A 12,871-nucleotide genomic window follows, 5' to 3' on the forward strand; every position below is an offset into this window, starting at 1 on the left:
GGTAGCGCAGACTATTGTGTATGTATACAATTGTTGAATCTGCAAACCGACACAGAGTTTGTCTATAGTCATTGCTGCAACCATAGAAAACAACCCCCAATGTGGTTGACTGATTGATTGGTACACAATGCCGGGAATTTAGATTTTGTTAATTTGATTCTCAATTATTACATAATAGTAGTAAAATGGACCCGACATATACTAGGTCACCTCAGCCTGCCCCAGTCCTGAACCATTTAGCCCAATCACAACTGCTCATTCTGTGTTATTATATTGATTCCCAGAAAGTGATTCAGCGAGCAATACAGAGCCTTTGCTACAGTATATAAGAATATAACACATTGGGTTTACTAGATTATGAAATGAATCTGTTAAAGGGTATCTCAAATATAAATGTATTTTTTTTAACTCAGTGTTGGTGTTGGGTCAGCTTTAAAAAAAAAAAAACACACACACACCAAGAGGTAACTAAGCAGAAACCCAGTAACCCACCTCTGACATATCCCAGCATTCCTGCAGCCCGCCCTGGCCTGTATAGTAACCACAGCATATGTCACCCATGATTGGCCATTACCAAGACAAAGGGGCAGATGTACTAAGCTCTGGAAAGTGATACATTCTAGAGTGATAAACGACCAACCAATCAGCTCCTAACAAAACACAGCGTGTAACATGATAGCTAGGAGATGAGTGGCTTGTAGTTTATCACTTTCCAATTGATAACTTTCCATAGCTTAGTACATCTCCACTAAAGTCAGGCAGCTACAGAATTCAGAAGCCCTTTCTATATCCCATTCACATACTAAAAACAAAAACAAATGAATACAGAGTACAGATACCCTGTTTTTTATTTAATTTCCAATAAAATATATTGTGCAAAACAACTTAGTTATGTAGACTACAATAAAGAGACGTACCTATGAGCTCTGCAATCGCACTGAAAGGCCCGGTGTGACTCATGGAATTGGTGTGAAGAAAATTGGGGTTCACCTGAAAAACATTGAGAGTAAAAAATATGACTTATTGTACAGAATGTAAATACTGTTCCACCAAATAAATATATATTTTGAAATGACTAACACATAATTACTCTATGTACGAGGGCGGCGATCACCTTCGACTTTCTGACTGTGCGATAGGACCCAAAGTGCAATTGCCTACTCCCTGGGTATGGCCGAAAAGCTCCCAAAAATCAGGTGGCACTCCTAGGCTGCCTAGAAAAGTGGGAAGTCTCACGGAGCCACCCCCAACGCCAACCGCCTTCTTCTAGAGTGAAGTGGGTGGTACAGGCGGCCAATGACGTGATTCGTTTTGGATTGCGACATCCTGGCCCCGCAGCCGGCTTCTCAATGCCGATAATAATGGCATCGTCTAGTGGGGGGGGGGGGCACGATAACGAGATCATGTCACCATGCCCCCAGCACCACCCGCTTCCACCACCCTGTGTCACCTGTAGATACCCGGATGTGGGCCAGACCTTAATACATCCTCGCAGTGGCAACTTTTCTGACATTAAACATGTACTCACTTGCAGTACTAAATTTATATCATAGCATGTCCTTGTGAACTGTATTACGTGGTAATGACAACTCGTATCTTCAAGGAACAAATGATGCTCTACCCTTCTGCCAGAGGAGCAATGTTAGATGGCAAAACTACAGAACAACCGCTGGTAAGTCAATATAAAGGATTTGGACATTCCTTGGCTGTAATTAAATATAAAGTAACTGACCATAGGCCAGCTTTGTCACATGGAGGGTCAGGTCTACTGTTGAGAAGAGAAACTACCAGTTCTTCAGTATGATACCATCCAGCCCATGGATCTCAATGGGAAAGTAGCCTGGAATTCTTTCGTGTGACTTTTTCTTTGTTATTTCTTAATTTTCCATTTTTCTCCATTTGTTTTTTCAAATGGTTCATTCATAAAATCAAAAATTGAGAAATAAGCAGCAATGAACATCAGACTATAGAATAGGATTATACACCAAAAACTTTTTTTTGCAACCTAAAACAAAGAGCTACAGTAATAACAGTGCCATGCGGTCGCGTAACAAAACAGAAGATTACACTTTTCACGCTAAGTTGTTTGAGCAGGTATTTCACGTCATATGCAGCTATGTCTGTATCTCTGCTTTGCAGTCAGCACAAATCCACAGCCTCTATCTGTCTCTGAATAGTAATCAGGTGCTAATAGTACCCAATAATCAAATAATATATATACTGTATCTTTCCCCAGCAGCAGCCAATATGGGTATAGTCCACCCCAACAATTGTAACACCATCAAATAAACTAGAAACGGCAGCACTAAGAAAAAATATATTTACACATTTATTCTAAATCATAAAAATAGAACATAAGTAATAAATACATACAATTAATATAATCACACCGGTCGGTCATTAATAAAACTAATAGTGATCACTTGTTTTCTCTTCACCACATCAATATTTGTGGTCTATTTTATTCCTACTTTGGAAGCTTTTAACACATGCCACAGTCAGACAAGCAGGTAATTACGTGTATCTGTATATAAGTAAATTTGGCTTAAGCAGTCTTTTACGGTCTTATCATCCAGTCTTCAGGGTTAATAAGGCAGCCTGATCCTTAGGTCATAATGGAGAAGCATGCTAATATGGATCAATTGGTATAATAAATATACAGTGAAGAGAAGTGATCACTATTAGTTTTATTAATGCATACCTCCAAACTGTCCCGCTTCCAGCAGGACAGTCCCGTTTTTCTGGGACTGTCCCGCTGTCCAGCCCGCGGGCCGCAATGTCCCACGGTGGGGGGGAATTTGGGGAGAGCACACCCGCTGCTCTGCCTAGCTCTGCCTAGCAGAGCAGCGGGTGTGCAGAAGGTGAACAGATGCCGTGCGTATCGCACGGCATCTGTTCACTAGCGTAGGGAGAGCCTGGGGGGCTGCCCAGCATCTCGGAGAGTGCTGGGCACGCCCCCTATAGTGACGAAAACAGGGGGAAGCCGCGAGACTCCTCCCCATTTTCAGTTGCCTCCGCCCCCTTTTGGAAGCCACGCCCCTTTTCGGCGCGTGCCCTGTCCCTCCTTCCAGTTTTGAAAAGTTGGGAGGTATGTTAATGACCGGCCGGTGTGATTATATTAATTGTATATATTTATTACTTATGTTTTATTTTCAGCGTCGAAATACCGCCTATCTTAACCCAGACGCCGGAATCTAGACAGATGCCATACCGAACGAGGTAAGCCTCTTAGCGGTGAGCCAAGGGGGTGGGGGGGGTGTTAGGTTTAGGCACCACTGGGGAGTGGGGGTTAGGGTTAGGCACAAAGGGGGGAGTGTTAGGTTTAGGCATGAGGGGCGGAGACTTAAATTTAGGCACTAATGGGGAGGGATAGGGTGCGGGGTTGGGTAGGGTAGTGTTAGGCTACAAGAAGGGAGGGTTAGGGGGTGAAGGGGCGAGGGTTAGTATACCCAACCCCTGTCAGGATACCGACCATTGGGAGGCATCCCGACCATCAGGAGGCATCCCGACTGCCGGTATTACATTCCCATCCTTATGTACATGTGTTATGGTATAATTCCATTAATCTAGTGCAATCTAGTGGCATAACTACGACCTGCGGGAATAGGTGTGTGGCATATTATGTATTCTGGACACTAGTGCAATAACTGACTTGTGGGCATAGGCATGTGGCATATTATGTGTTATGGCACTTTTCTGAGGCATAGTATCATTTGAAGGTCCTGCTTTGAAACATGTAATGACTTTGGGACACGTGTGTGGCATTATTATGAATTGGGGGCACTAATGTGTGGCATTATTATGAATTTGGACAGTTTTCTGAGGCATATTATAAATTGAGGACACTGATGAGTGTCATTATGAATTGTGGACACTGATGAGTGTCATTAAGAATTATGGGCACTGTCTGATGCTTGTCATTATAAATTGGATGCAATGCTTTGAGGTAAATTATGAATTCGGGGTACTCTCCTGTGGCACTGCTGAACGCAGATTCCCGATTATCGGGAATCTGTGCAGGTGACAGACCAGTTCTGCACATGTGCAGAACAGGTCTGCAAGCCCGCACGTAAACTGCCAGCAGACTGTCAATGATTACCCAAAAACTTGAGCTGCGCTGCTGTTAAAATTACTAATGTTGCAAATATCTGTATAATATGTTTGATTGAGCATATGAACTTCAAAAGGCTTTCTCAATAAACATTTATTTAAAATGCCATTCCTCCATAAGAATGCATATAATAAGAAAAAGTGTGACAATATCAAACAATTATAATTACGATAACATATATTTTTGCAGTTGCCAATACTATGCTACAATTTATTCACAGCAAGCTACTGTCATTCTCTTGGTATCCACCTGGGTTTAGCTCCTTATATCCATATACAGGATAACCAGTTTGCATATAGTCTTGGTAAGCATCTTAGTAATAAGAACAAAGTGGTATAAAGATGTTGCTCACCATATGTGATGCCCCAATCCAGACTGTCTGGCCTTAATTGGAAGTTCTTCTTTATGTGACAGAACACTGGCATTGAGGGGTTTAATCATTCCCCTCACATTGTGACATCAGTGGGTAGAAGGAGGGCTTTAGGATCCAGGGTACTCAAACAGAGTGAGAGAGGAGCAGGAAGAGCCCTGAGAGAAAAGAGCAGCCTGACCTGTGAACTGAGGAGGCGTGGGCCTGTTAGGCAGGAACACAGAGCTGTGAGGAGAGCTGGGCTGACAGGAGCAGTAACAGAACTTGTCAGGATCCAGTGTGAGCTGCATGATTCAGCTAAGAGCAGAGGCTGGATGGGCTGCTGAGTGACAGCCACGCTACAGGCATCAGTCACTCAGATAAGAGGAGCGGGCAGCAAACGAACACGTGACAGGCAGGAGCTGCGCCTGTGATTCTGCCACGGGTCTGGGACTGATGGCAGGGGCCAGGACAACAGGAGTCGCAGACATCCGAGACAGCTGATCCTCTGGGTAAGCCACAGGGGAGACCAGCTGAAGGGGGTGGCCGGATAAAACAGAGATAGCACTAATGGACAGGTCAAGATCCCTTAGTGCTCATCCCCACTTGTCAGCCCACTGGTTTGTTCCTCACTGAGGAGTGATCCAGCCAACCCTGCACCCAAGGGAAAGGACTTTCAGTAACTAGGTAGCCAGTATAAGCTAGCTGCAGTATTCAGCCCTACCCACTGTAAGGCAGTGAAAACTGCGCTCATACTCACTACCCTAATCTGCAGGTAGAACTGTGTTACTTGCTATCCTAATCTGCAGGGAGAACTATATTGGTTACTACACTAATCTACAGGGGGACCTGCATAATCTCAATTCTACTGGGATATCTGCACAATTTACTATCTCAATTCTACAGGGAGAACTGTATTGCTATCACCAACAGTGAGAACTGAGTTATCTGCTACCACAACTAGCAGGGAGAACTGCTGTATCTGTTTCCACAGTTAGCCAAGGGTACTGCCTTGTGATTTTATACTGCCAAAAGCTAGGCAGTCAGGAAGTCCACCTGTTTGCTTTGTCATTATCATTCAACCCTGCCACCTGGTGACCAGTCTAAGATATTACAGGGCCTGTCCCCAGATCTTGAAGGACAATCTGAATATGTAATGTATGTAATGTGATCCTGATATTGTAGTTGCATTTGTGAATTCTGTCTTAGGCCATGATTCAGAGGCGCTCGCTATATATGCGAGTGCTTGCTCTGAATCAGGGTGGGCCGTTTTTTTTTCTCTGGCCTCCAGGCCGCTCGCTAAGCTGTGGGTGGCCACCCACAGCTTTAGCGGGTGGCCTGGCGATGGTCGCGAATATCTCGACCATTGGGCTTGCCAAGAGACCCTACTGGTAGGGTCTCGTCCACCGCAAGCCCCAATGAACTTCCTGCTTTAATAGAAGGGGAAAAGGCAACATATTTATTACAGAAGCAGTGAAACATTTAGGACCAGGAGCTGCCACCACATTAATTGCACCCAATAACAGAAACATTTGTTGAGTCTCGAAAATTGTTACAAAGAAAGATGAGGTAGGTTGAAAGACACAAAATATATATATATGTGCCTTCTATAATAGGTCAGAGGGGGGGCATGCACTCTCCCACAGATCATAAAAAGAACTGTTATAGTCTTCTAGGAATTACTGTGTAAGACCCCTAGAGTCAGAAGGTCTTCTGCCAATAAAAGCCACCCACTGTTCCCTTAGAGCTGGTCACCCTCCCCGGTACTTAGGTGGCCATCTGGTCTTAAACTCGGGACAGTAGAGGCTTACATGGTTAACCTGATGACCACAAGATATTATGCTACTGGTGATGGTTCAGAAGGGCAGTTGCAGCTTATTTGTCCGAGGTGCGGCTTTGGTGGCAGGGTGCGACTTTGAGAGCTGAGATGCTGCCTTGAGAGCCAAGGTGCAGCACTAGTGACTAGATGCAGCTTTGGGAGCCAGGAAGTGCAATCTTGAGGACCGAGGTGCGGCTTTGATGACTGAAGTGTGACACTGTGCTGAGGTGCAGCCTTGGGGGCCAAGCTGCGGCACTGGTGCCGAGGTGCGGCCTTGGGGGCTGACGTGTGGCTTTCAGGCCCAAGGTGGGCACTGTTGCCGAGATGACCTGGAAGCTGATGGAGGCCACTAGGTGATAATGCCACAGTTGCGGCGGGTTCGAAGACACAGTTCAGACTAGACATGACGGCTGCTTGCTGCAAACATCCGTGGATCACTGCTCTGGATGAAAACAACAGTGAACAAGCTTGTTGTTAGCAGGCATTACAGCAAGGACAATGGTCACAAATAGACAAAGCATTGGCAGACAAGAGCTTGACTGTCAGAAACCGGGCACACGTAGGGATAGGCCAGCACCAGCAAGATGGCACTGAACCAGCTGGCTAATCAGAGAAAATGCACTTATGGCGTGCAAGGCAGAAACTGAGTAATTAGGCAGCAGCTGAAGCCAAACACGCCAGACAGAGTTCCTAGGAGTGCGTGCATCAGTCCGGAATTTAGATCTCCTAGCAAACCACAGGTGCATTCCTAGTATGGCGTCTAGGTTGCGCAGCAACAGAGGAAGCTGTCTGAGGCTGTGGCCAGAGAACATGGCATCCTGGAAGCGAAGCGACAGCTGAGGCACAAGAAAGTAACAACCAGTGATAGCGGCTAGTGACAAGAACATTAAGTAATAACATAATCAGAGATGAAAAAAAATGATAAAAGCTGAAATGATAAAAGTACTGCTGAAAAGTGTTGAGCAACAGCAGAGGGGAAGAAACCCCTCTCTACAGAACAAGTGGGATAGGGTGACAGAGGATAACTGTGACGGAAACATCGACAAGACCTGACGTCCATTTAGACTAGAGATGAGCGGGTTTGGTTCCCAGAGAACCGAACCCACCTGAATTTAGCATATCCGAGTCGGATCCAAGCAGGCTCGGAGGTTCCCGCCTTACTCGGTTCTCGAAACCAAGGCAAAACCATAGAGACGAAAATCTTGCGGTTCGCGAGCTTTCGTCTCTATGATCAATGTAGTATATAAGGGACCATGCGATGGACGCCATTTCCACTCCGGCTGTGTAAAGTGAACAGGGAGGGTGGGTAGTGTAGGGCTGGGAGAGGTGCTGGTGCTATCTGCTGTGTGTCCTGGGCTGGTGACTGCTGATCCATTCTGGTCTCTGGTCACGGTGCTGTCACTGTGCTGTCTGCTGATCCATTCTGGTCTCTGGTCACGGTGCTGTCACTATCACTGTGCTGTCTGTGCTGATCCATTCTGGTCTCTGGTCACGGTGCTGTCACTGTCACTGTGCTGTCTGCTGATCCATTCTGGTCACGGTGCTGTCACTATCACTGTGCTGTCTGTGCTGATCTATTCTGGTCTCTGGTCATGGTGCTGTCACTGTGCTGTCTGGTGATCCATCTGGGCTGTCTGCTGTGTCCTGGGCTTGTGCTGTGTCCATCTCTGGGCCCAAGTTCTGGACTCCAAAAAAAAAAAAAATAGTAAAATAATAAGTAAAAAAAAAATCAAAGTGTCTTTTTATATTTTTCTGTGTGTGCATGCGTGTTAGGCTTAACCACAGCAGCGCACAAGAGCCACGTTGCAACCTTGTGCTGCCTCACTCCAGTCGTTCTTAAAAAAAAAAAGACAATAAAAAAAAAAAGACAATAAAGTGTCACTGTCTTATATATTTTTTTTTTTCTTCTGTGTGTCCGTGGGTGTTAGGCTTAACCACAGTAGCGCACAAGATCAAGCGACTCCAGTCGTGTTCAATGAAAAAAAAAGCAATGCAAGTGTCACTGTCATATATTTTTTTCTTCTGTGTGTGCGTGGGTGTTAGGCTTTACCGCTGTAGCGTACAAGATCCAGCCAGCAACGCAACTTGCAACCTTGTGCTGCCTGACTTCAGTCGTGATCAATCGGTGCTCTGGGCCCAAGTTCTTCTGAAGCTGACAAAAAATATAAATCATCATTTGTCATTTTTTCTAATATTTTTGTGTGCGCGCACGACTGCACGTGTGTGAATTTTGCAACTGCACCTTGCCTACACTATTGGTGATTGTGACACTGCTTCTAGACTGCAGAAAAAATATGGAGGGCTGTCACATGACAGGAGAGCGAGGCCAAGAACCACATGTTGTAGCTGCCTCCAGCAGTGTAAGGCCATCAACTTCCTCGACATCTAGGAAGGCCCATGCCCCAGGGCTTAAGTCACGCCATCGATATGGTAAAGCAGGTTTTACTGAAATAAAGGAAAAAAAATTGAAAGGATATTTGACTTTAGATAAACAAAAAATTGGCAATATGCCATTCACTACACGAAGTGACAATGAAAGGATAAGGGCTTGGCCTTCTTACTTTATGAAGAAGACTGCTGATTGTGATAGCCCTTTTGCATGTAGTAGTAGTGGTGGTGGTCCAATTAAAAATGTGAAAGTTGTTAAGACAGCTCCGGAAAAACCAACTGTGTGCCCTGAGATATCGAAATCACAAAGCCAGAGGAGAGTGCAAGTGTGTCCGCGGTTGCCATGTGTGAGCCCGACCTAAATACTAGTGTACTGGAGGATCCTCCAAGTTCCATCATTTGTGTGCCCTCTGTAAATGTGGGGAAGGGCAGTCAACATCTTGCACATGTAGTCATTGAGGATGCTTCTGTGGAATTGCACATGGAGGAGGAGGATATTTTGGTGGATGAAGGCGCTAAAGATGATGAGGATGTTGATAGTGTTGGTGATGAGGATGTTGATGCCGAGGATGTCCTTTGTGTAAGTCAGGCAACAGCTGTTGCCCATGGTTTGAAAAAGCCAAAGACCATTGCTGTCATGCTGGGACATTAGACAAAAAAATCTACTTCTCACGTGTGAAATTATTTCCATCCCGATCCGGACAACAGTTGTCAAACCATATGTGCCCCTTGCCATGCAAGAGTGAGTAGAGGGAGGGACCTAAACCACCTAGGAACCTCCTCCTTGTTACGTCACTTGGAGCGCATTCATCAAATATCAAACTGTACGTTGCCAAGTTCCAAAACTCAAAACGTAACAAGTCCAGTGTCACCTACCTGCTCCCTCTCTGTGAGATCCAAGCGCCTTCGACTATTAAACAGTCCTTTTATAGAGGAAGTAAGTATAACAGCTGTCACCCAGTTTCACAGCGGATCACTGACGCCATGACGGCTGTGCTAGTATTAGATGGTGAAATAATAAAAAATGAGGAAGATAGTGTGGAGGAAGTGCAAAAGGAGGATGAGGGGGAAATTTGTGTCCTATCTGACGCTAATGTGAATGATGATGATAAGGATGTGGTTTGCGTAAATCAGCCACCAGTGGCAGCAGATCTTGCTAATGATAATAAGAAAGCAAGAAAAGCAATGTCTTGGGTGTGGAATTACTTTAATCTAAATTCTGACAACAGTTGTGAAGGCATCTGTTCCATTTGTAAAGCCAAAGTTAGCAGAGGAAGGGACGTTAACCACCTAGGCACCTCCTCCCTGTTACGTCATTTGCAGCGAGTTCATGCAATTTGTTTAACAAAATTATAATTTGTAAATTAATGACAAGCAGTCCAGTATCAGCTACCAGCAGTTTGGACCAGCACATGCAATCTCCACCACCAACACCCTCATCATCAACCTCCTCCTTAATAATTGAAGGTAGTCCTTCCAAAAATGTTTTGTGGGGATCCAAACAAACCAAGGAGTTCAGCCACGAAAGTGTCAGTCCTAGTCGCTAAAGTGCTTGGCTTGTTAAACTGTGCATGTCCTTTTTAATAACCCACATAAGAGTGGGTGGGAGGGACAATTCCATCTTGCACCTCTTTCCTTTACATTTGGCACAATTTGGGGCATTGCCGACTGACATTATTTATTATTATAGTTTATTAAACTGCCATCCAGTCTGCCACTGCTGTGTGGCAATGTTTCATAGATGTCTGATATTTTTTTAAACTGCCGTGCGTTTGTGCCGCTGCTCTGTTGCTTACTTTAGCCAGCCAGCTCGCTGAAGCCTTTGGCCTATATTGGTGAAAAATAGTGAAATCAATATTGTGAGCTGTGAGGTTGTTAAAAATGCCTAGAAATGCCTGAAAATGATTGTTATTAAGGTTAATAATACTGTAGGAACAAAAACAGGCCCAAATTATGTGGTTTTAGCTGTTTATATCATTTTTTGGAAAAAATACTGATCCGAAAACAAAACACCAAGGAAAAAAATCCAAAACCAGATTCAGATCCAAAACCAGGGGAGATCCAAAACCAAAACACGAGGGTCGGCGCACATCTCTAATTTAGACATCCAGAAAATTATATAAATTATAAGACAAAATAGTTCCACAATGATCAAAGAGAAACGATCGAGAACATAATTTGGGGGAAATGTAAAGCATGTAGGACAACACCCATAGGGGCCAGTCCCATCCATCGCAGTCCAAACACACAGACCTTTATAACTGGATGCACTAAGGGCAGGCAGAGCATGCTCCTGGGGCACTCAAAATTGTTTTCCGTCTGACTCATCTCATGTGACTAAAACCACTAAAAACCTTTCTGGTCATTTCCACAGCCATTTACTTAATCAAACTTTCATTTTAGTTAAACAAGGATTATTGCCTATTTCTGGTAATTGAACTTAAAAGAATCCCCCCCCACCATGCCTTCCTAAAGCTGGGTACACATTAGAGAATGTGCAAACAATGCAATATCGTCAACAGTATCCCTTGAACTCCCAGACAAACGATGTAGTGCATACACACTGTGCAATCTTACACATGACGGAACGATATATCGTGCATCGTTTGGTGGATAGATCGTTAACTATATAATGTTAACATATCGCCTGATCGTTCAGTAGAGCATACACATTGCTATTATATAAAAATTATTCACAACATCCTCAGATTGAGCAGCATGTAGGGCCCACCAACAGGCATGAGGAACGACTCACGGGAGCGTGTCTAGTGTTCACTCAGCTTAAGTTTCTCCACTTCTATATCATCTAATAGTGATAAAAAAAATATTATAATTACTTTAAAATAAACATAAGTTTCACCAAGGGGAAGGTAAGAAAAAAGTACATAATATAATGGATGGGACTACACACACTATAGTACTTATTGTGGTCCACACATATTGTGCACTGTGTACACCTACTGTATGTACTTGTAATTTGTCCCTACAGACCGTAGTGGTTACAGAACACATGTAGGCTGTTGCATTAACTGCAAATTATTAATATAACAGGGCTGATTCATGACGGAGTGCATTTTGCTTAGTTTTGTTCAACATCTGACTAATTGAATGTAAATCAAAGACATATGTATATATTCTATACTGCTAGAAAACAAAAACGAAATCTCGAAAGTTGATCAATGTTCATAGTCATTGAGGAGTTAACTACATGAAAAATCTATTTAAGGTAAACAACCTTTTAAAAGGCAACTGAATTTAGAGAATATGATGCACATACGGAATTCACTATGACAACACAGGTGAATAACAAAAGACAACCAGCCCAAGTACGTAATGTGATCTGTATATTCCACTGTAAGACTGACTTGTCTAACATTACTTTCTATAACCAGCTGATCGTGTGTACTACAAGGTGCCCTGACTGCTAACTGTCAATGATAGAGTCACTGTGCATCACTGTAGCAACATTGCCTGGTTCAGTAATAAATAATTACATAGGGCTCTATTTACTACAATCCGCATATTGAATGCAGATTGAAGTGTGATATTAATGACTGAATTCGCATTGCGAATTCAGGCAATATCACAGGGATTTACTTCAAATCCCTTGCAAGGACAGAGCTTGCGATAAAGCTCTGTCCCTGCGAATCCCCATCGGAGCCTTATCACGGTATTTTCGCAAAAAAATACCGTGATTAAGTACCCGCGCATGCGCCGACCGGTCGCCGCTGCTACCCCCCAGGCGCTAAGCCCTGCCTCCCTGCGATCGCGGAGTTCTCCATTCCTCCGGTCAGGTGATCTCCCATACTGCACTGGGATCACCTGATGACCGGGCAGCAGTGCACTATGGGAGACCAGGTGACCGGAGGGGAGTCATCACCGGAGGCCTGATCACCGGTCCCTGGAGTCAGGTAAGTAAATTTTCTTTTTTTTTTACAGTAATCAGCTTGCGGTCTGTTTAGACCACACAGCTGATTACTGGGGCTGGCTCCGGGCTCTGCTCTCCCCGTTAGAGCAGGACAGGAGTCCGGTAACCGGGGGGAGACCCTGGATAACGTATTTTTCCCGATATTTTTTCACATTTTATTTTCAGTAACTCTGGTCGGATCACATTTCCCATTACAGTTATGGGAAATGCGATCTGCTTTACTAAAAATAAGTGATACTTAGGGGTTGGATTAGAATTTTACGAATTCTACTCCAA

General features: G+C 44.2%; 1 protein-coding gene across 3 annotated transcripts in view; it reads right to left on the bottom strand.

Moving 5' to 3' along the window:
- Positions 1-12,871, bottom strand: part of LOC148509421 (MORC family CW-type zinc finger protein 3-like) — a 266,886-nt gene that overhangs the window by 197,018 nt on the left and 56,997 nt on the right. For all 3 annotated transcript variants that reach the window (XM_088443164.1, XM_088443165.1, XM_088443163.1), the window contains exon 2: positions 918-990. In XM_088443164.1, the coding sequence (XP_088299290.1) occupies positions 918-960 (43 nt within the window). In that variant the 5' untranslated portion in view covers positions 961-990. The remainder of the gene's footprint in view (positions 1-917; positions 991-12,871) is intronic.

This window comes from Taudactylus pleione, unplaced genomic scaffold (genome assembly GCF_031769625.1).
Source record: "Taudactylus pleione unplaced genomic scaffold, aTauple2 ptg000327l, whole genome shotgun sequence".
Lineage (NCBI taxonomy): Eukaryota > Metazoa > Chordata > Amphibia > Anura > Myobatrachidae > Taudactylus > Taudactylus pleione.